The sequence below is a fragment of the Corvus hawaiiensis genome, chromosome 17, assembly GCF_020740725.1.
Source record: "Corvus hawaiiensis isolate bCorHaw1 chromosome 17, bCorHaw1.pri.cur, whole genome shotgun sequence".
Classification (NCBI taxonomy): Eukaryota; Metazoa; Chordata; class Aves; order Passeriformes; family Corvidae; genus Corvus; species Corvus hawaiiensis.
In genome coordinates, this window is record NC_063229.1 from 12,790,177 (window position 1) to 12,811,207 (window position 21,031).

Here is a 21,031-nt window from a genome sequence, read left to right on the forward strand (position 1 = left end):
TCCCAGAACAAAGAGAAAAGTCAATCACTGCATGTTTACTTAAGTGGCCAGACTGATACATTACTGCACACAAAGACATTACAGCCCAAAAGCTGTCCTTTACGTGAATCCTATGGGCTTTTTTTACATGGAAATGCTTACAAAATCTAATCCAATTTACCTAAGTGCGTGTGCTTGGAAGTAGCTTAATTAAACCACAGTAAATTTGCATGAATACTCTCTCCTAGAATTAAAGTAATCTTAATTCAATTTAGGTTCATTTACTTTGGAACAGAATAAAGCTAAATTAAATTGAGCTCACTTTAATTCTCAACATGAGTGTCCACGCACATTTTAATAGTTAATTAATGCACTGTACTTTCATAAGTGAACCTGCATGGATTTTCATAGGCTGTGTTTATGTAAACAAGCTCTAAACACACTCATATTTCATTTCAAGACTGTTCTATTTTCTGTTACAGTCCATATGGGCTAATTTAACAGTCACTAGGAGGAGCCAAGTATTAGCAGATTGTTCTTAACCAAGATTGTATTTTCCATCACTGGATATAAAAGACAATTTTTTACATATTCTCTGAATTACAGTCCTTAATGCAGCCCTTTAGGCCTTAAAATTCACTGATGATGAGCAAAAGAAGCTAGATGTGATTTCTTAGAAAAAAGTCTTTAAATTCCATGTCTAAAAAAGGATATACTTAAAGATGTTCCTTTGCAAAATAGATTATAGCATAGGAATTGGATTTTCTAGATAACAGATGCACTAAAACCACAATTTGAAACAATTTTTGGACTCTGTCCCAGCACAAATCAATCATATGGATTCTGAAAATGCTAAGACAGATCTTGAAATGGTAATTAATTTGACATCACAATTTTGATGTCAAAGAAGAAACTCTGAATTATAGCTGTTAAGGCTCTAACTCAGCACTTATAAACAATGTTTCTAAGTTTCACTGTTTCCAAAGTTGCTGGGTCCCCTCATTAGTTTCAGTTTTTAAAATGTTCTCCTGCTCATGGGGTGAGAAACTCTATCTTTGGCTGCAACTCCTTTCAAATCACAGCTTGCTGGGCAAGGCTCATGTTAGCTGTGATTGCAGTTGGCAGGGCACTAGATTAGCTGTTGACATCAAGCCAACATTTAATTTTGTTTTCTTGAGTCATCTGTTGCCAGTTCCCATGACAACTGCTCTTCTAGCCTTCCGATTTACTAGAGAAAACCATTAAAATGGCCAGGAGTACAGAAAGAGATCCTTTGATGTAGATGGAAGTTCAACTGTTTCCTTCAATGGAAACGGAAAGATCTTTTCAGTTATTACTTTAGCACCACGTAACTTCTGTTCAGGAAAACACAGATGTTCTTGTATTAGAGAAAGAGAGTGAACAGCAGTTTTTAACAAGAAACCTGTTTTAGCATTGTTCTACTACAGAATGAAGGTCTTTGTGTCTAAAAAATCATCTCATGCAGAGGACGGGAAAAAATATTTTTCTATTCTTGCTTAGTAGTAACAAAAGATGAAATTTAAGATATGGATTCTTTTGATCTTCACTGGAGTCCCTGTACATTTCCATTTCTTGTTTCACAAATGTGTCACTTAGGTAAAGGATGTATCTCAGGAAGACATCATTGCTGTGCTGAGTCAGCCTAGAGGTTGAACCAGACCAGAGGAAAAGGCCAATCCCAATCCTGTGGGAGCACCTGGGATCAAAAAATACCTTTGGCTAAAAATACTTGTCAGTGTATATAAAATATGTACAACCCATAAACCCCCTGGTTATGAAAGCATAAGAAAAAATTAAATACCATACTGGATTACAAGCAGTCCTTGTAGTAGAATGTTAACACTCAGTGGTTATTTCTACATCTCCTGTTGTTTTTCACAGGTCCTTCCAAAGTCTGAATTCCACATTCCTTTTATTCACTGTGTTCAAAGCACTCCAAAGCACCAAGCACCCCCAAACCCCTTTGAAAGAAAAGCAAGCACAAATAGAATGCAAAAAGGTGCACAACTGGTTCAAATACAGACAAAACCCCAGGTAGCTCTGTATCTCTTCATTAGGCAAACATTTGCCTCTGGTATATGGAAAAACAAGCAGCTACACAACTCTGCCATTGCATGGGTATTTCCCACTGCCCAGGAGCTTGTTCTAGCAAGCATTACTTGCAGGAGGATGTCCAATTCCCCCAGAGCTGCACAGAAAGGGCAGCACATGGCAGTGCTTGCAAGCTCAGGTGAGGATCCAATACTCATGACCGTGGTCTAAGAATTAATGGCCCTCTGCTCAGGCAATACCCTAGGGATCTCTATGCGCCCCATTTAGCCTATGTTCCATTATACATATCTGGATGACTTTTCCAGGCTGGTTCTTCAACAGCAATTCAAAATTGCTTTCCCAAATGTGAGGATACCTAAGCCTACTCTTGATTAAAATGGAGAGAACAAGGTGATTACTCTGACAAAAACCTACCTTGCTTCTCTTCTTCTCCTCTGCCCAGTAGAAGCAGTTAAAACATTTTAAAGATAATGTGGGAGAAAGTGAAAGATAAGGAGAGAGAACACACCAGTTCCCCAGCTTGAGTTAACTCTCCCGATCCCAATGGAGAATCATCTTCCACCAGCTGGAAATCCAACCTGTCAGAGATCTCAGCAGGTTGAGTATGTTTGGTACCAGTCACACTGCATGGACTGAGTGTCTTCCCCCCACAGCTGTCCCCCAGTTTGGGTACAAAGCCACCCTTATCGGACTGGTGTGAATTAGTGACAAAAGGAAGCGCCATGGCCAGGATGTGCGGCTGCCATCTCCCAGTGCTACACTGGAGATTAAACAGCCACATCCACTGAAGCTGGCAGTGTTTATGTAATGGTTTGGGCTGTGAATTCAGGCTCTGTGTGATTGTTTCAGAAAGCACTTGGCTCGTGAATTCCATTGATGCAGACGCCCGCATACATTCAAAATGCTGTGTTCCATGTTTTGCTTTTATCTTTAAATATATTTGAGTAGGTTTTTTCTCTCTTCTAAAACAGCTCACATAATAGGTAGAACTAAAAATGATCTAATAGCTTCAGTGCCTTAGAGCTACTGCCATGCATGAAATTCAAACTGTGACTATAAAAAGAAGCAAGGACTTTCTCTCCAATTCACATTTTTAACTATTTCTGTATTTTTTTGAGAAGGACAGAACTTGTTCATGTTTCAAGTCAGGATCAGTTAAATAAAACACAATCTGAAAGTTATTACAGGTCATCTGGAGAACTGGAGGCAAAAGTCTGAGGGTTTTTGACTGGTTGAGAAGACAATAAGCTTAACAAGATTAGTAGTTACTAATTAAGTGGTAGCATGACCCAAATTTGTTTTCACAGCCCTTACTGATTTAGTCAGATGCAATGACATCCATTACAGCTGAGCAAATAGTTCCTGATGAGTAATGTATCTGCACCTCCATACTTTCTATCTGTATATTGCCTTGACTGTGTCACAGTTTTCCTGTCACCATCACCAGCTCGTACCTGCTAGATTATTTCTGCAGTGTTTGAAATGTGTATGGTCTGTGTTCAGCTGCCAAACACAAGTGGCACTGCTCAGTCCTAGTCCAATACCTTATGTCAGCTCACTCTGTGACTGAGTGCAACTCTTAATTAAGTTTATTTGCATGTGTGCAAAACATATGCTTGGCTATTCAAACCTTGCTTTGCACAGATGCTGCCTAATTTTGTTAAATGGGAGAGACCACTATAATTTTTAGGAGAAATTAGCCAAATTAGAATAGATTGAACCATTTGACTGTGTTCCCAGACTAACGTAACTATTTGGTACCTTGCTTGTCAGAATTTAAATATTATCTGTTTCCAAATGCTCTGAAATAAGAATTGGTGGTTTTAGTGAGCATGGGTGGCTGTTCCTGGGTTTCACTTCGAGCTTCAGCCCAGCACAGGCTGACTCGGTGAGTTCTGAGCCATATGCACACTGAGACTCTCCTGCAGGGGGTATATTGAGACACTCCTGGAGACTGATCTTAGGTTGAATCATAACCCTTATGACTTTGGACGAGCCCACTGAGGAGGCTCACTGTGGGGAACTGGTCTGTCCGCTGGAGCGTGCCTTAATTGTGTCATCAGAGCCTTGGGTCATACTGTGAAGAGGTAGACGATGTCATATCCTCTAAACATGTTCTACCCACTCAGGCATTTAATCAGAGACTGACATATTTATTATGGATAAAAAGAACAGGAGGATACCATGAATTTCTTTAGAGCCACTTAATTGACAGTGCACTGGGTAATGAATGACCAATTAATAAAATGAAAACAGAATATAATGGATTTGTACTTTGTTTGTACACAACACGCATCATTAGGACTCTTCAGCCATCATTAGCTCTGTCTCCTCTGCACTGAGTCATTCTGCTCCCTGGAAGAAGTCTACGCTGCATTACAGAACTGCCAAACCATTCCACTGATAGAGCTACAGATTTCTGGGCTGTCCTCCTGTGCAAGCTGGTTCCCTGAATTTAGGGGATTCTTTTTTTCTATTTCATGATGAAACGGGTTTTGCAGATAGTGCAAAGCTAATCTCATCAGAATTTTTAAAAACGCAAAGATGTACAAAGAAAAACCCTTACTCTACCAAACAAAGAGTCACAGCAGCACTTTGCTCTTGGAGGAGTCTACTTGGCTCACCTGGAAAGGAACTGGATGTGGAGAAACCAGGACTAAGTAAAAGTGGATAAGCTTAATGACTTCTTGTAGCACAACTTACTCAGTCTTAAATTAAAAAGGAACATTGAAGTAATGAAAAAAAAACCAAAGGAAGAAGAGCAGTCTGGCAAATTCTGGCTTCTGTGTTATCAACTCTAGTGAAGTTCTTCCAGTGGTAGATTCTGAAGAAAATCCCCAGAGGGATTTTCTCCATGTCCAGTAAAAATTTTTGTATTTCTAGTAAATAAGACAGTCCTTGATCTACCAGAGAACTAGACAAACATGTAAGACTCAGCCTTTGATTAAAAAAAGAAGCACTGTTCATGCAATCTGATTAAGCAGTCAGTCAATTATAACACACATATCAGTGGTAGCTGTGTGCTTGAATTCTTTGAATTCTTCATTTAATATCCTGAATAAAATAGGCATGGCAACTACATATAAAAGAGTCCTTTTACATACAATGAAAAAAGTTGTACAAAATATACAAATGATCTGCATGCACAAAAATCCCACAAGTACATATGCAAAACACTTCATTATGCCTGTTAGTTATTGTAATTGCCATTAACGTGTGCAATTACTTGCTCAGCATCACAATTCCAGGTGAATGGTTAAATCAGCTACAAAATTATGAATAGCTGAAAAATCCTGTTTCAAACCCCAAGCCATTTCATTAAATCTCTTCTTGTGTAGTAAACAAAGTGCATATCATGAACTAACAAATGGCAAGCTGTATTATTTCCTGAAGTGACTGCAGTATTCCCAGGAGAACTGAGGTTGTTGTTTACGGAACAAGAATTCCCCATGCAACAGCAATGAAATTGCTCTTCCCATCAGGACTTAGCCACATCATCAGGACGAGTTATTTGTGCCCTGTCAAACCTTGGCTGTTCTCCTAGGGCTGTCAAACACTTTTTTTATGCTGTCTGTGATCTGAGTATTTGAACACTTTCTGCTTAAACCCATTAGCAATAATCTAGGTACAGACATATGTAATTGCCTGGCTTTTCCCTTTTTTGGGGGACCAAACTTTGGGCAGGGTTGGGTTTTCTGGAGTCTTATTCAAAGAGATGAGGACTAGAATATTACAACTGTAAATGTAATTTTTGGTGGGAAAAATTGGAAAATGAGGATGGTTATGTAGTACTTCTTAAGGACTATCAGAGTAGATTTGTCCAAGCACTCCTACAAGACTGTTCCACACTTAAATCCTCTTGGATTTAAAAGCTTTGTCCTCATCTCTTATGATGACCAAATGACTTAATTTAAGGCTCTACATTTTCTGGGAGAAAGAGCTGTTATAGTGGTATTTCATCAGCTGAAATTCAGTCCTAAATATAGCTGAAATTTCAGCAACCTCTTCTATATGGATATTAGGAGCAGAATTGGTGCTCGAGGTTGGCTTCTCCTAAGATCACTCCAGGCTACTGTGAGGATGTGACTGCAGGCCTGATGGATTTATAGTGGCATGAGCCATGAAGAAAGAAAATGTCATAAATCCAGATACCCTTAGGTTGTGCTTTTCACACAATATGTTGATAGGAAAACACACAAAATACAAAGGTAAACAGGTGATAGCTGCCATCCCCTCCTTACCTCTCCTTTTCTCACTTTCCTCTACCAATGAAGGCTACAATTGGGGTTTTTTTTCAGCAACAATGGTGAAAAATGAAAAATTAAAACCTGATAGCTGCTCTCTCTTATCCTGGAGGTTATCCTAGAGCCTGACCATAGCTGCAGTGCAGAAAAATCTGGGCACATATTTTTAAAATTCAAATTTGAGCAACAACATCAACAACAGCAAATCCCTAAACCCCACCCCCTTGCCCCCTGCCAGGACCTGGACCACACATAGACTGTAATTACCAGAGTTATTGCTGAGCACAGAACACCCAGAATGCAATTATGCTATTAGGGCAGGGTAATCAGAATAACTTGCTTATTAACAGAAAACCATATACTTGTCCTATGCTTTTATTTTCACTTCTATAAAACAGCCTCCTTAGGAGATACTACAATTAAACAGTGATTATGCATGTCAAATCAATTTTCAATGGATATGGATTATATGATAGCACAGGACGTGAAAGGGAATCACAGTTTAGTGTCCAGGCATTTAAACTGTGCAAATAGTTTTACAGTGATGCACTGGTTTAGATGTGCAACTGTGAGTTCCCATTATCCTCAGTCCAACAAACTGATGGTATCAAACACAGATGTGAAATGCTCAGTAAAAATGCATTAGAACTGTTACATTTCAGACAAAACTCTAAAAAATGTATACTTACTATTCAAACACCAGTGTTATTGGAATCTGAGGTTGGAGCCACTTGGAATTTGCTGATTTGCATGCAATACTTGGGATCCCAAAGCTGCCTACAATGTATGAAAATGATACTTTGTACATCTTTGGGATACAATTGCTGTAAATAACCCATCTGTCACCACAAACATCCTAAATAACCAGGCTGTCACCTCAAGCAGACTCAGGTGGCAGTGGAATAGATAAAGCCTTCTTCACATCTCAGAAGGCAGAGTGTATTTTGGGCAGAAAAAGGATGAAATAAAACAGCTACTTAAAACCACTCCAGACATACTATTTTTAACAGAAGCTTTGAAGTCATACCTTCTGAAAGCCACCCAAATGACAAGATGAGAGCACTGGGTCAGTCAGGCTGCTGCAATGGTAAAATGCCTGCAAAGGAGTCTCTCTGCTTTTTCTGGAGATTACAAAACATCTGAGTTAGCAATGGTTTTGTTTTGTGCACAGGTGGATGCTCTATGAGAAATGAGGGAACAAAAAAATTGGGCTTTAGAAGGTGTAATTAAAAATTTCACAGCAGCAGTCATGAATCTAAAGTTTGGAACATGGCTTGGATGTTTAATGCAGTGGAAGGACTTCATTTTCATGGTTCCTCTGAAGATGGGATTGCTGATTTCTGGTATCAAGGGACTGTAAGATCTGACTTGAGGCTGTAAGGCAGGAAATCAGCACTGCCACGACAAACTTTGCCGATTTCAGTATGTATTACTTCTTATTCTCAGGAGGATCTTGCAGCACCAGTTTTTTGACCACTTCTTCACAAATCCATTTATCTGCAAGACCTGAGCATGCCTGAACTTTGGCTCTCTAGCCCTCGCCCTTGCTCTGAGCTTATCAGAGTCCCTCGCTGCTATCAGCTGAGGGACTCACAGTGCTCTGACTCTGCAAGAGACAGGAGCCCTTGGAGCAGTCACTCAACATTTTCATGACTCAAAGCCAACACCTGTAAGGCTCCTTGGAAAAGCTTTTGAGAGCTGTTGTAACAGAAAAGCAGGATTGATGTGGTAAAACAGCTTCCAAAAAGCTGCCGACCACAGCAAAGTGAAGCAAAAAGGCAGCCGCTCACTCCAGCTATACAGACCTTGCCTGTGGCCCTGCTTTCAACAACTCAAGATGCAATTACACATCTATTCACCACCACTGCAGGTGCAAGCTGAGCAACAGCATGAGTATAAATGTGTGTGGGTGTGCAAATGCCTCATTATGGTGATTTGTTAGCACAGTGAGTGATGCTTTGTGTCCAATGAATGTGTAAATTAGGTGCTTAGCTTACTTGAGTGAAAAAACATTTAACTTTGCCTCCCTAGCCCATCCCTCTCGACATTGGAAAAGGAAGTCGTCTCATTCCTTGTCAAAGCAGCAGCTTCCATCTAAAACCTAACCCAACTTTCTTGTGCTGTCCTTGGGTTTCTAACAATGAAGAGAAGTGAATCTTGAGGAATTAGTCATGTTGAATCGTATCTTAATCACATGCCTGATATGCTCTTATGCAGCATTAGAGTAAGAGGCATCACATCTTGTGTTGTCATTTCTGGGACAGAAAACTGGGGCTGTTGGCTGGGTTTAAATCATTTCTGGCATTAACGAGATTCTGACCAGAGGCTTTATTTCATGTTCAGGATCTGCGCTGCATTATTTCCTATTATATTGCAATACGCTGCAAAGGAACAGCTAAGTTACCAAGACTAATCCTTTAAGTCTTTCTTTCTTTACAATGTCAGACAAAACAAGTCTATGCCATATTTCTGTAATCTCTCTTGTATTATGAGAATATTATGATCTGTAACAACAAAATCTCTAAACTGCACGATTCCCATCAGCTCTAATATGCTTAGTCTTGTTTCTTTCTGTCAGAAAAGATATTTCTAAGTCCCTGTGATTTCGTTTTAACAGATAATATCTGGTTAAAAATCAGATTATTAATGTAAAGCAGGAAAAAGAAGTTTTCTTGTGTTTAAAAAATGAGTATTTCTGATAAACCATGATGTAATACCTAAAGTCCTCCTCTTCCTTCAAGAAACTACTTTAAATGAAAGTTTTGAAGCTACTGCCACTTTTTCCCTACTTGGATATGTACATTTAGATTAATCTGTTGAAAAGTAGATTTTGTTCCCAGACAACTTTACAGCAGCTACCAAGATCTAAAAGAGATTTCTGCAATGCTCTGCTGGCAAATTGCGGGGGAATTTCTTGAGGGAGGGAGGTGAATTTGAATTAAAAACTAATTAATTAAACCCACCAGAAGTAGCTTTCCATTTCTTTTAATAGGATGAGAAAATAAACTTCAAAATATATATGAAGTGTATCCTCCTTCTGAGAGATCTGTCCTTTTGGATAGAGTGAAAACATCATCCCATACTTTCTATTCAGAAAGTGTGAGTTCATTTCTCTGCTGGTATTTTATGACGTCTAAGCCACTAAAAGTATAATCAGTAACTTAACTCTTTTATAATTATTTCACTAGAGCAGCCAGGCAAACCATGATCTGAAAATGCATAAGCTCATGGCACTGCCAAATGTTTGGGTTGGGGAGGTTGGGGTTTTTTTACTGTTGGGTTTTTAAAAAAAGCTACTGCAAAATATGTCTAAAATCCTAAAAAAAAAAAACAGGTGACTCAACAATATTAAATTCCAGGGTGCAAAGCAGAATAGATTTTCTGCAGGTGCGTAACACAAATAGCTGATTATATAAAATATCATCTCCCAAATAAGAGAGATGAGTAATGCCCCAGGTCATAGTGCAGCTTTTTTAGAAGAGGTTGGTAGAACTAGAGACCCTTGACATGTTGGAATAAAGCCTAGAAGTTGTGTTGTGAGAGCAAGAGTGAGAAAAATATAAATGGAACAAGTTATTGAAAACAGCCTCTCCTGGGTTTTTGCTCCCAGGGTCTTCTTTCAAAAACAAGGGCTGTTTAACCACTTCATCTCCCGTCACCCACAATAACTTTGGAGCTCACTGGCAACTTTCAGCAAAGGGTGGAGTTGGTGAAAAATGACACCAGTGACCCTCTAAAGTGCTACCCGTAGGAAGAGCCTGAGTGTGAGGAGCCTGAGTGTGAGGTCAGGTTTGGTTCCACACCAGAGCACCCCCAGGAGAGCTGCTGCTGCGAGGCCCTTAAGGGAGGAGCGTTCACTCGGCCTGACACTTCATTAGACAACAGAGGAGCCAATCTGAAGTCCTCAGTCATAAACGAGATTTTTAACAGTTTAAGATTGAACTGAGGACTGAAAATGCTGGACCTGGAGGAAGGCCAGCTTTGTTGGCTTCTCTGTTGTTACAGCAGTAACACCCATCCAATTTCCACAAGAATTGTCTGGGAGAAAGGCCTCTGGAGCAGGAGCTGCTGAATTTGCTAAGGCAGAAGAAAAGAGCTAGCTACAAGAATGAACTCAGACTAGATGGCAGGAAAAGAACTGTAGAAAAAACAGACTGAAAAGTAAAAAGAAGTTGCAACAAGGTCTACCCTGTCACATGAGGACAGGAGAATGTATGGAGGCACCAACCCAGTGAGGTAAGAGGAATGCCAGTCTTCCAGACCAGCCTATGTTGCCTTCAGTGATACTTCCTTGGACTGAAGAAGAAAGATACAGGATAAATTTCTATTAGTTAGGGCCCCTTCTTAAAACATTTTCATTCATGCATAATATTCTGGATTTTTGAAGGACATGGCTTTGTATTTCTACATGTTAAAATCATCTCTTTTACTTGGCTTCCTTTCAGTTTATTCTTCTGGTTGAATTACAGCAACAAATGTACACCATAACACTAAGAAGTCTCTCTGCTATCCATCTTGACAGCTGTAGTTTACATTCCCTATGTTTGCCTTAAGAAAATCCACATCTGATCATGTCATCTGTTAAGTTCACCACTGCTGCGAGGGTTCAAGGCACCAGCCTCGGGCAGTGGCTGATATTTGCTCCCATTACAGATCAAACACAATCAAGGGTTTAGTGAGGATAGGCAGTTTTTGTATCACGCCATTCCATCCTGAATTGGTATCAGGAGTTTACAGCAAAATAGGACATTCTCAGGAACCTCTGGTATGTTCCCAAATGTAGGAGATTCCCAGGTGGCAGGAGTTCGCTTATGTTCCTCCCTTGCAGGAAGATGTGTTATTAAGTTCTCCACTGTTAAGTATCTCCTGTGAAACCTGAAGTGATACTCACAGTTTATGTCAGTTCTGATTTTTCATTAATTTTCTTGAGTTAAACAAGAAACAAGGCATTTAACACTTACGGTGGACAAGCGGAGAATTTGTATGAGTCGAAGACTAGGCTCCATTTTCTTTTTACTAGAGCTTTCTCTGCCTAGTTGGTAGTCTAATGTAAGCACATATTCTCTCCTTCTAGGCACTGTAACAGAGAGCAAAGTCAAATGAGCAACTGTCATGGAAAGCAACATTTAAGCTGAAGTTAAGCTGAAGTGCTGTATCTGAAAATAGGATGTTTTTCTCCTTGAAACTTCTGCAATCCCAGAAAGCTGCTACGCAGTCTACATAGCTGCTTTAATTTAAAAAAAAAAATTACATTTTTTTCTTCTATCCTAAATGCAGAGCTTACAAAATTACAGAAGTCCCATCTGCAAAGCATAAACTTCAGAGAAACCCAATTAAGTCAGTGTTGCATACTCTATCATGTTCGCTCTATTTAAACATTCCACACAGATTCATCTCATTCATGATGGAACAATTAAAAAGGAACTTGCAGGATCCAAGAAACTCTCTTGGAGGCTGATTTCCAAGAGCTCCCCAAGACAGCAGGACTGCTCCAAGATGCTGAGCAAACCTGCCCAAAGCATCAACCCTTGTGGCTGTTATTTGAAGGCAGCACAGGAGACTGACCCTGACTATTTCATGTGGAATTCATGTGGGCTCCTTCAGCCACCCTTCCCTTTGCTCCCAGCCTGTCCCAAGCTTCCAGCCCCTGACAAGAACACTGGCCCAGGCTGGACACACCTCGGTCCTGACTCAGTGCAGCATTTCTTATGTTCTTTTAAGCATTAAAGCCCAAGTCTTGGTGCAGGCTGTTTAGTTGAGAGATGAGATGCAGAGTTCTGAGAGCAACTGAATGAAAAGTGACAGCCATTCCCAGCAGATCAATATGGACAAGGCACAGGGAAGACTGTGTGGCCTGAGGGATGGAGCAGCCCTCAGAAAGCAGTGAAGGCTTCACTGGTTTGATGTAATGCAGTGATCTATGTCCACTTGCTGGTTAGGCAGCAATTGAACAGTTTGAGGATGTTAAAAAAAACTAAACTAGATCAAGGAAATTAACACACGATCTGTCTCTTCATTATAGGAACAATTCTGAAGTGCTTTATGCATAAGGACAAGCCTTCCTTCAGCTGTAACCACAGGTCCACATTCCTGATCCAGAATACTGCTGTACTACAGAAAGCAGGATAAAATACCCTTTGATTCAGATCATCTTACTGAAATATTTATGCAGACTCAAGCACGGAGCTATTGACCTGTGTCAAGCTGCTATATGATGTTCTCTCTGGGGCATGTATAAATTGCGTATACATTAGGCCATAAATCAACTTGAATTTCAAACAAAAGTATGGGATTTAATGGGCACAAAGAATCCATTGTATTAGCATCCAAACTGGCTACATTTCAAAGCAAAATCAAGGTATCATATTTAGTTTTACTTACTCTTGGTATTTATAGACCTGACCCGCTTAAAGAAGCGAGGGCAACTAATTCTATGTGTTAAATTTTAAAACTACAAAGCCATAAATTTGGTTTAAAAACCCCATGTTATAAATAAATAAATGGTGTAGCCCATTCATTAGAGAACGACTTGGGCAGTCTTGAAACAGCGTTCCCAAATTAAAGATTTTGGGAAAAATTAACACTGTTACTTAACTACTCACTAAAATATCCAGTTACATTTCCAGATAAACATGACTCCCAGCATTATGTAACTCATTCCATTTCCAAGTGTGGTGCAAACATTAACTGAATGAATAATCTTAAACCATCTTCATTCATAGCTAAGGTGTGAAGATCTTTTATTATTTAACAGACATGAGTTTCTCTTATTTGCACAGAGAAGCAACTACTTGTGTGCACAAGTCATTAGGTGTGCAAATTAGGTCTGAGTTCTTTTACTTAACGTTTGCAATTAAATTTGAGATTTTCTTTTATTTTAAAAGAAAGCCTGAATTAAAGAGTCAAAGGTGAACATAAAAAAACCACCAGGTATTTCCAATATGATGACCTCACTCTCATAAATCCAGCCTAGGTTTTGATGGTGTATAATCAGTATTTCCACTTCTTGGACAAAGAGGTTTTAATGGTTTAAGTGTCTTTTCAGCAACACTCAGACTACCTGTCAACTTGGGATTTAGAAGAAAAGACAACTTTAAACCACTTTTTCCCCCATTAAAGCTCTGTATTTCCTTTACAGAACTCTAAAGTTTGGCTAAATGCAAATCTCCAAACACTGGGAACACTCAAACCCTGGAAAAGCCTAAAACCTTCCCTCAACATGAACAGCATACTTATTAACTGACCTCATTTAATTTCTGCTAAAGTAGCACTAAAACATAACTTCACCAAGCTCTCTCTTGAATCCCAAAATATAAACTGAGCATCAGTAAGTAAAATACTCAGGCAACAGCAAAAAACAGTTTGTGTTAAGTGCGCATCGTGTTGAGGAGTGTAATGATACCCCACCACTGACACAAATTATATGTACAGGACCAACATTATGCATTTGGAGCAAGAGAATCCACGCCAAAGAAGTCCCACCTGTGCAGCTTCCTGGGTACACTGTGCCCACTCTCCTCTCCAGACCTGGAGAGATCATTCTCCCCTCCTGGAAAATGCTGGAGCAGAGCTGCCATGCGTGAGATGAGTTGTGTGCCAGGGACAAGGGCTGCTGGGGAAAGAGGGGATTCTCTGCTGAAGGACACAGAAAAAATGGGAGTTCTGTGCTTTCAGTGAAGTTTCTCTGCACCACAGGGACTTGGGGTCCAGTTGGATCAGACCAGCAAGGGACGGGGAATTTGATGAGGAAGAAAAAGACCTTCTCAAAAGCACACTGGACCATTTCTTAAAATATAACTCCCATTGCAGTACTTGGTAATATGGTGATGATTTTTCAGGTGCTATGTATTGAGAACCTCCAACTCTGCATTCACACAAATAGCAAATGTTTTGGGAAGCTTTATAGGGCCTAAATTTGGATTTCAATGGAAAGGAAAATGGGATATTAACTAACAGCCTGCACGTTTCTAGTCTCTACTGAGTATTCCTGAGTACAGTCCCCCTTAGGTGTGGAATAGTAACTTTCTGCAGGGAGCCCTTTGGTTGAATAGGAATTTTTGAGTGAGAGAATATCACTAAGTTTCATATACACAAAACATAGGGTTCAGTTACAAACTGGAGCAAAAGCATTGATTAGCTAATTTTGTCCATAAATTAATATAGAAAAGGATGTAGGACACCTGATAAAATTCTGTTTCAGAAGAAATATGATGCAGGGGAAACAAACTGTGTTAACAAAAAAGACTTGATAGAGAAAAATGAAATGGAAACCAAAGTCTTTCTGGTGAAAAAAAAAAACAAAAAAAAACCAAACACAAACCTTTTATAGGTGGCCTGGCTCAAGCATTAGGATCAAATTTAAAGATTCATGCAACAACTAAAGACATCACAGATAAGCCTTTAAGTCCCTGATTTAAGTTGCAGTGATCTAAACGACTGCAGAAGGATGAAGCAGCAGCCCAGATGACAGGCAGGGCACCCACAGCATCTCTCTCTATCCTCCCTCTGCTACCCATTTCCTGCATCTTAAGCACATGTTTGAAGTTAAGCACACACTTAGAAGATTTTCTGAATTACGGGCCTGGAATGAACAGACTTGCAGCAAAGATGACTCAAGCAGATTCAGAGAACTGGCACCAATCTCTGTGGATTCCAGTTGTATTCCTGTTTGTCTTTGCCTTCCCTTCACTCCATACCAGCACCTGCAGCCCAAACCTACCATACTTGACTCTCAATATGCTTTTGAGTTTCCAAACCTCCCCTGCCAGTAGCTTCCAACATCACTGAGGTTACCAGTCCTGGTTAGGGGGAAAGCCCAGCTTTCCAATGGCTCACAGGCTCCTAACACTGCTCAAGACTCAAACTGAGCAATCTTGTTCAAGGAACAAATATGGCAGTAGGAGGAGTCAATTAAAATCTTTAGCAGCTAAATCACCCCTAAAATGTTAAGAGAAGACAATGATAGATATGGAGTGGCACAGTCCACCCAGGGGAGGTTACAGCTTCAAAACAGAAGACAAGAAAGGAAAAGCCATATTAGAGAGTATTCCTGTACCTGCTGTTCATTGCATCACAACTTTCCCCCGCCGTTACTTGGACAGCTGATGTCCTTCCTCACGCTGCCTGTGAGGCTCTGCTGGCTTTCAGGTCGGCCTCCAACCCAAAGAGAGATGATGTAAAAGGAACAAAACACTTTAATTCTCATCTCAGCATCTCTTCTTAGCATCCTAGAAGAATACTCACAAGAATGCTGCCTGCTACAGGACTTTTGAATTACGAAAACTAGAAGCAGTGAGGAAGGAGCTTTAAGTCTTGTGCAGTTGTTCTTCCCTGGAGTTAATTCAGAGCACAATGCTGCTGATTACACGTGGTATCAATAGAAATAAAAAGGGAATTACTGTCTGGCATAGACATAATCATGTACCTCTGGAACAGCTACTCTGCAGTAGCTTTAACTTGTCAGGTCTTGAAGCACACCACACCAGAGTAGAGGCTGAGGAGCCCCCCTTCATCAGGCAGGAAGAAATTATGATGACAGAGCTGTTAACAACATCTAACACCACTGCCTGCACCACAACAGCTCCTTGCCTTGATACAGATCCTCACTGGAGGACAAGGAACACATGGTGGACCACTGGCAAGGTCTGCTGGAGAACTCAGTAATGCCCATCCTGAAAAAACACTCCTTAACTGTGTGGTGCCAGGAAGGAAAAGCAGCACACAGAGAGCAAAACGTGATGGCATCAATGTGTACTTACACAAATTCAAATGCATTATCCCAAAATTAAGGGGGGAAGGGGGGTGATGTTTTCACAGATTGTCATGGTTGTCTGTATCTCCTCAAGTAATACAGAGTTTTGACATGGTGTGTTCTTCTTCAGTCTGTGCACCCCTCCCTTTTATGATACAAATCAAATGAGATTGTCAATCTTCCCTGTGCCCTGTGACTGCTGGAAGGATATAATGAGAGCAATATTTTGGCTTCCTGCAACTGTCTCTCAATTACATGGTGATACTGAAATCTGTTCTCTTGAGATGCTCCTTTCTCTCTTGATCCTTATCTGGAAAGGTGGAGGAGGGGAAAGACATATAAGATAAGGAAATTCTTGACATCCCTGGAAGTGTTCAAGGCCAAGTTGGATGAGGCTTGGAGCAACCTTATGTAATCAGGTTAGGAAGGTGTCCATGCCTATGGCAGGGAGTTGGAACCAGATCATCTGTAAGGTCCCTTCTGACCCAAATCATTCTGTGATTCTATGAATAAGATGAAATTCACTTGCTTAACAACAACCTGGCCTAGAGACAGCCTACAGTTAAGCAAGACATGAGTATTTTGATGTCTGTTTCCCAAACTGAGGACATATTCCTGTTTCAAGGCTTGCTCACTCAGTGTGACAGTGAGCTTAAACAGAATCTAACATGAAGCCCAGTGTTTGTTGTACTACAGTAATTCTCATCAAATACTGCTCAGTGGCCATAAAATAGTTCCCTTAAATCACGGGCTGAAATGCATGATTTTATCTTAAAGGAGAGAATAAATAAGTGATCCAATTAAAGCAAAGAAACACTCATTCCTTCTTATCTTTCTTATACTATTTCCAGTATTCTCTACATTCCCAATAGGACCTCAATGCACCACTTAAATGCTGGAGGAAATCATCTCTTTGTGAGTAGAGCCTGATCTAAAGTCCATATTTTCTTCTTAGACCATGACTGTCATCTTAACTGATCACTGTGAGGAGCTGCTGTTTAATTAAAATTCCATGTGAAGGATCTAAATCAGTGAATTTGTATCTCTGTTTTGGAAAAAATAGCTATTAAATGTCCCAAGTCTAGTTTACTGAACACCTTGTTTATCTTATTTATTATAGGAATATTTGTAAGATTGTAGTGGCTTGTGGTAATTTTGTAAGTTTTTATATGTGATAAAATTCCCTGTAGCCTGTAAAGATTACAGCTCTTCTAAATCAAGGTTATAAAATAGCTTTTCATTTCTACAGTGAATGCTTTGTGAGGAAAAGCACACTAGATAAAGGACCTTATCATGAAGCCTTTATTGTTCAAGGCTTGGAGTAATTGCAGCTTCTTCTGGCATTAGTCAGGACTGTGAGTGTGCAGAACTTCCCAAAAATCAGCATCTAAGGCTATTTGAACCAGCCAGTTACTGAGTTATTCCACGCTCTTGCTGGATGAAGACAGAGTCCTCTTTAAAAATGAACAAAACACGACAAAAACCTCACAAACAAACTTCAGCTCTGCTCTCAGATGGGGAAACTCCCTTTGACATTTCACCCAAGCAATAGTTCATCATAAAATTGCAAATGAAGGACTGGGAAGGTGAACCTCGCCATCTGCAGTGTGCTCATCCCGTGTTCCTTGGATCTGATGTTTATATTGCTCAGGATCAGCTAAAAAGGGATGATTTGGTCCAGTGAGAGCAGATTTTGAGACAGCCAGTGAGGCTCAAACCCCGCTGTGATGGGTCAGTTATACTGGTTAAACTGGTGTTTCAGGAGGGAAAGAAAAATGAAGCACTGCATCACAGGATTTCCTTTGGACATACATGAAAATCTTTATGCTGCCAGCTCTACACTCTTAGCTATGGCACTGAAACTTCCATGCATAAAGCTGGGCTAAACAAAAAAAATACTGTAATTGTACAGGTCAAGAAGAGGAATATAAATATGTCTTTAAACAACTCCACATAACCAGAAAAAATTTTAGAGTCCAGGCTGGCTTCATCTATTACCACATTTCCTACGTCAATATCCTTTCCTCAGTAGGCACAGCCAAATGAGTTGGTGCAGAATAATCCCCGACCCCATCACACATTCAAAAAGCTGTTCCAAAACAAGAGTGCATCTCCAGTAGGGATAGGGCATCACTCAAATGCCAGGTAAAATAGGAATGGTTTTTGTAGTGATCCTACAGTTACACTCTATTTTGGTATTGGTCTGTTTGTCTGTATAATTTAAACACATCACTTAAATGTTAATAAAAATTAATTTCGTTTTTAGAGTAACAAAGAATCCTACATGTTCACATTTCTCTACTTGGTTTGTCTGCAAGCAGGGTTGGGATGTAAACATAAACTTTGGACATATCATTTCCCACTCCTAAAGACTGTCTTTCGACTTAGAGTCTATGGATGGTTAGGTTGGTATAATGATAATGATAAAATTATTTTGCAGGACAGTAAAATAAGATAAATTGCAATTATGTCATCTAGCAGAATTCTTAAAATAATATAAATTGTATTCCAGAAGTTTAAGTAGCCAAATGTATGAAATTGCTCATAATGATTACTCACAACATTGAAGGGCAAAATTTTATTTAAATTAAGCAACTTAGGTTCATTTTATTATCATCTGGAAGCATACAGATGTTCAATACTATTCAATGAACAAATTTAAAGCCTGAAAAGCTTACCAAACATGCTAATCACTGACTATATGTACCTACCTGGGCAAAAACCGTATGTATTTAACACCTTTTGTTTCTCCCCACATATTGTATGTAGAGCACAATACATAAAAGACACCTTCTCTTGCATTTCAGTAGAGCTTCTGCCATGCAATGGGGCACTGGCTGATCTGATGGAGTCTCTATTAGGGGAAAAAATGCTCCTTGGTATTGACAGTTCCTTCTCCTAACAAAAAGCACAATAATGTTTATATCTTGGTCGATTTGTCGGACATGTTCTGTACTTTTTTTGTTGTGTATCTCACAAAGGCCAAAAGAATTAATTAGCGGAAAATAGTCTAGAGGAATTAAAACTGAGGTTGCACACGCCTTCCTTTCATTAGTCACTTCTGCTTCCAGAAATCAAATGGCAGGAACATACATTCCTCTTTCAGTCAAGATTGCCCCTTTGGGAGTGAGTCGAGCAGTTCATGTTAGAAGAGTCCTTTGTTCCCTTCACTAAGGGTATCGGAACAGTTGGTAATCAGGGATAAATCATCCACTGTTTGCCTTAATTTAATTTGTATTTCACTCCAGACTAATGTGCTCAGAATTGCTTGATAAGGCAAACAAACAGAAGAACATAAAATAGATACAAATATTAATATCCTCATTGGCTCAGAAGGAAGCAATATAGCAGGTGTATGAATAGAGCCTGGAATATTTTATTTACTCAGTAATCTGAGAAAGGGGAGCAAAGTTCAACCCGAAATTGCATCCAGGGATTGTCTCCTGTAGGCTGATACTGCCTGACCCAAAACCTAAACCTGTTTCTAGGCTTAGAATTCGGTGTAGTGGGCAGTGACGATAAACACGTCATTCATTGTCTTTACGCTGTTTTGATTACTCCTTTTCTCATAAAGAAACCTGACAGCTCTTGTGTGACCATCATCTATTCAGGGAAACTGAGAGTAAACTGGCTCTTACCCTTTGCTTCCAGCTTGTTGTTGTGCCTTTCTGTGCAATCACATCACATCAAAGTGATGTAGCTATTTGGTTTTTTTTTTCCTAAAGGTCTCAACACTGCTTAGATTCTGACAATCTGAAATTACTGAGTCACCACCAACAGACATTTAGAATTACTCCTCAAAGTGAAGTTAAGATGAAAACACCCTTAGCCATTGTTAAAGAAAAAAAAAAATCTAATCACAATATTCTATTTATATACTAACGACTGGGCTGTGTCCCCTCAGCACCACCCTCTGTGCCCACACTTCATAAGGAGATTACGCTTCTCCCTATGAAGTGAAAATTACCTTCTTGTGGGCAGAAAGCGTTTAATTATGACTCTGCTTCCCTTGTCTCCATGGCGATCCCATGCAAACAGCCTGCTTTATTAGCCCTCATTTCCCCCTCCCAACCAAAGTCATAAATTAGCTCTGCGGGAGCCCGGGTCGAGCGCTGCCGGCGGCCCCGGGGACCCCCGGCCGGCCAGGACCCGGCGCCAGCCGCGCCCCCCGCGCTCACCCAGCGGACGGGCGCCGCGATGGCAAAGCCGCGGGACGCGCTCCGCTCTAATCCCGTTTGGAGCTAAACCGCTGCACCATTTCGGCACCTACTGCAGGAAATATGTTCCCAATCCCTGCCCGCCCGTGGCGGACCGGCTCCCTGCAAATTAGCGGATGCTCCCGGCCCGCCCCGAGCGCCGCCGGGAGAGCGGAGCCGTTACCTGGGTGCTCCCCGGGGCCCGCGGGGTCGGTGAGGATGCTGGGGTCACTCTGCGACCTGCCTCGCGGGAGAAAGCAGCCGGTCCCTTCTTCCGATGCAGCCATGAGGTGGAGGGCGGGAAGCTCAGAGGAGGGGGGAGGAGGAGGCGCTCATGGAGCCGGCGGCGGCCGGGGGACAATGGGGACGGGGGTGCGGCGGCGGCGGCGGCGGGGCGTCAGCCGGGCAGGACCAGCCGCGGCAGCATCTTCCCCGGCGCCGTCGGCAGGGCTGCGGCGCGGCGCTCCGCCGGCTCCGGGCGCTCAGGGGGCAGCTCCGGGCGCCTCAGGGGGGTGGGCCATGCCGCCTGGCGGGGTGGGGAAGAGTCGGGGCACGGGCCGCCGGCCCGGCCCCCCGCCGCCGCCGCCCCCTCCCGGGACGCCCCCCCGAGCGCCGCTCCCGGAGTCGCCTCAAGCCGCCGCGCTGCTGAGCGCATCCGTTGGAAAACATTGGGATTCTCCCATGGTGCCCCGCGAGCGCCCGCCTGACGTCACGGCGGGGGGGTGGGGTGGGCGCCGCACCTGCACTGCACAAAGGCGGGGGCTCCGCAGGTGCGCGGGGTCCCGCCC

General features: G+C 41.3%; 1 protein-coding gene across 1 annotated transcript in view; it reads right to left on the reverse strand.

The window, feature by feature from the left end:
- Positions 1-20,698, reverse strand: part of PHACTR3 (phosphatase and actin regulator 3) — a 99,874-nt gene extending 79,176 nt beyond the window's left edge. The window contains exon 1 of the mRNA XM_048321743.1: positions 20,428-20,698. Within this exon, the coding sequence (XP_048177700.1) occupies positions 20,428-20,530 (103 nt within the window). The 5' untranslated portion in view covers positions 20,531-20,698. The remainder of the gene's footprint in view (positions 1-20,427) is intronic.
- Between the last annotated feature and the right edge of the window lie 333 nt (positions 20,699-21,031).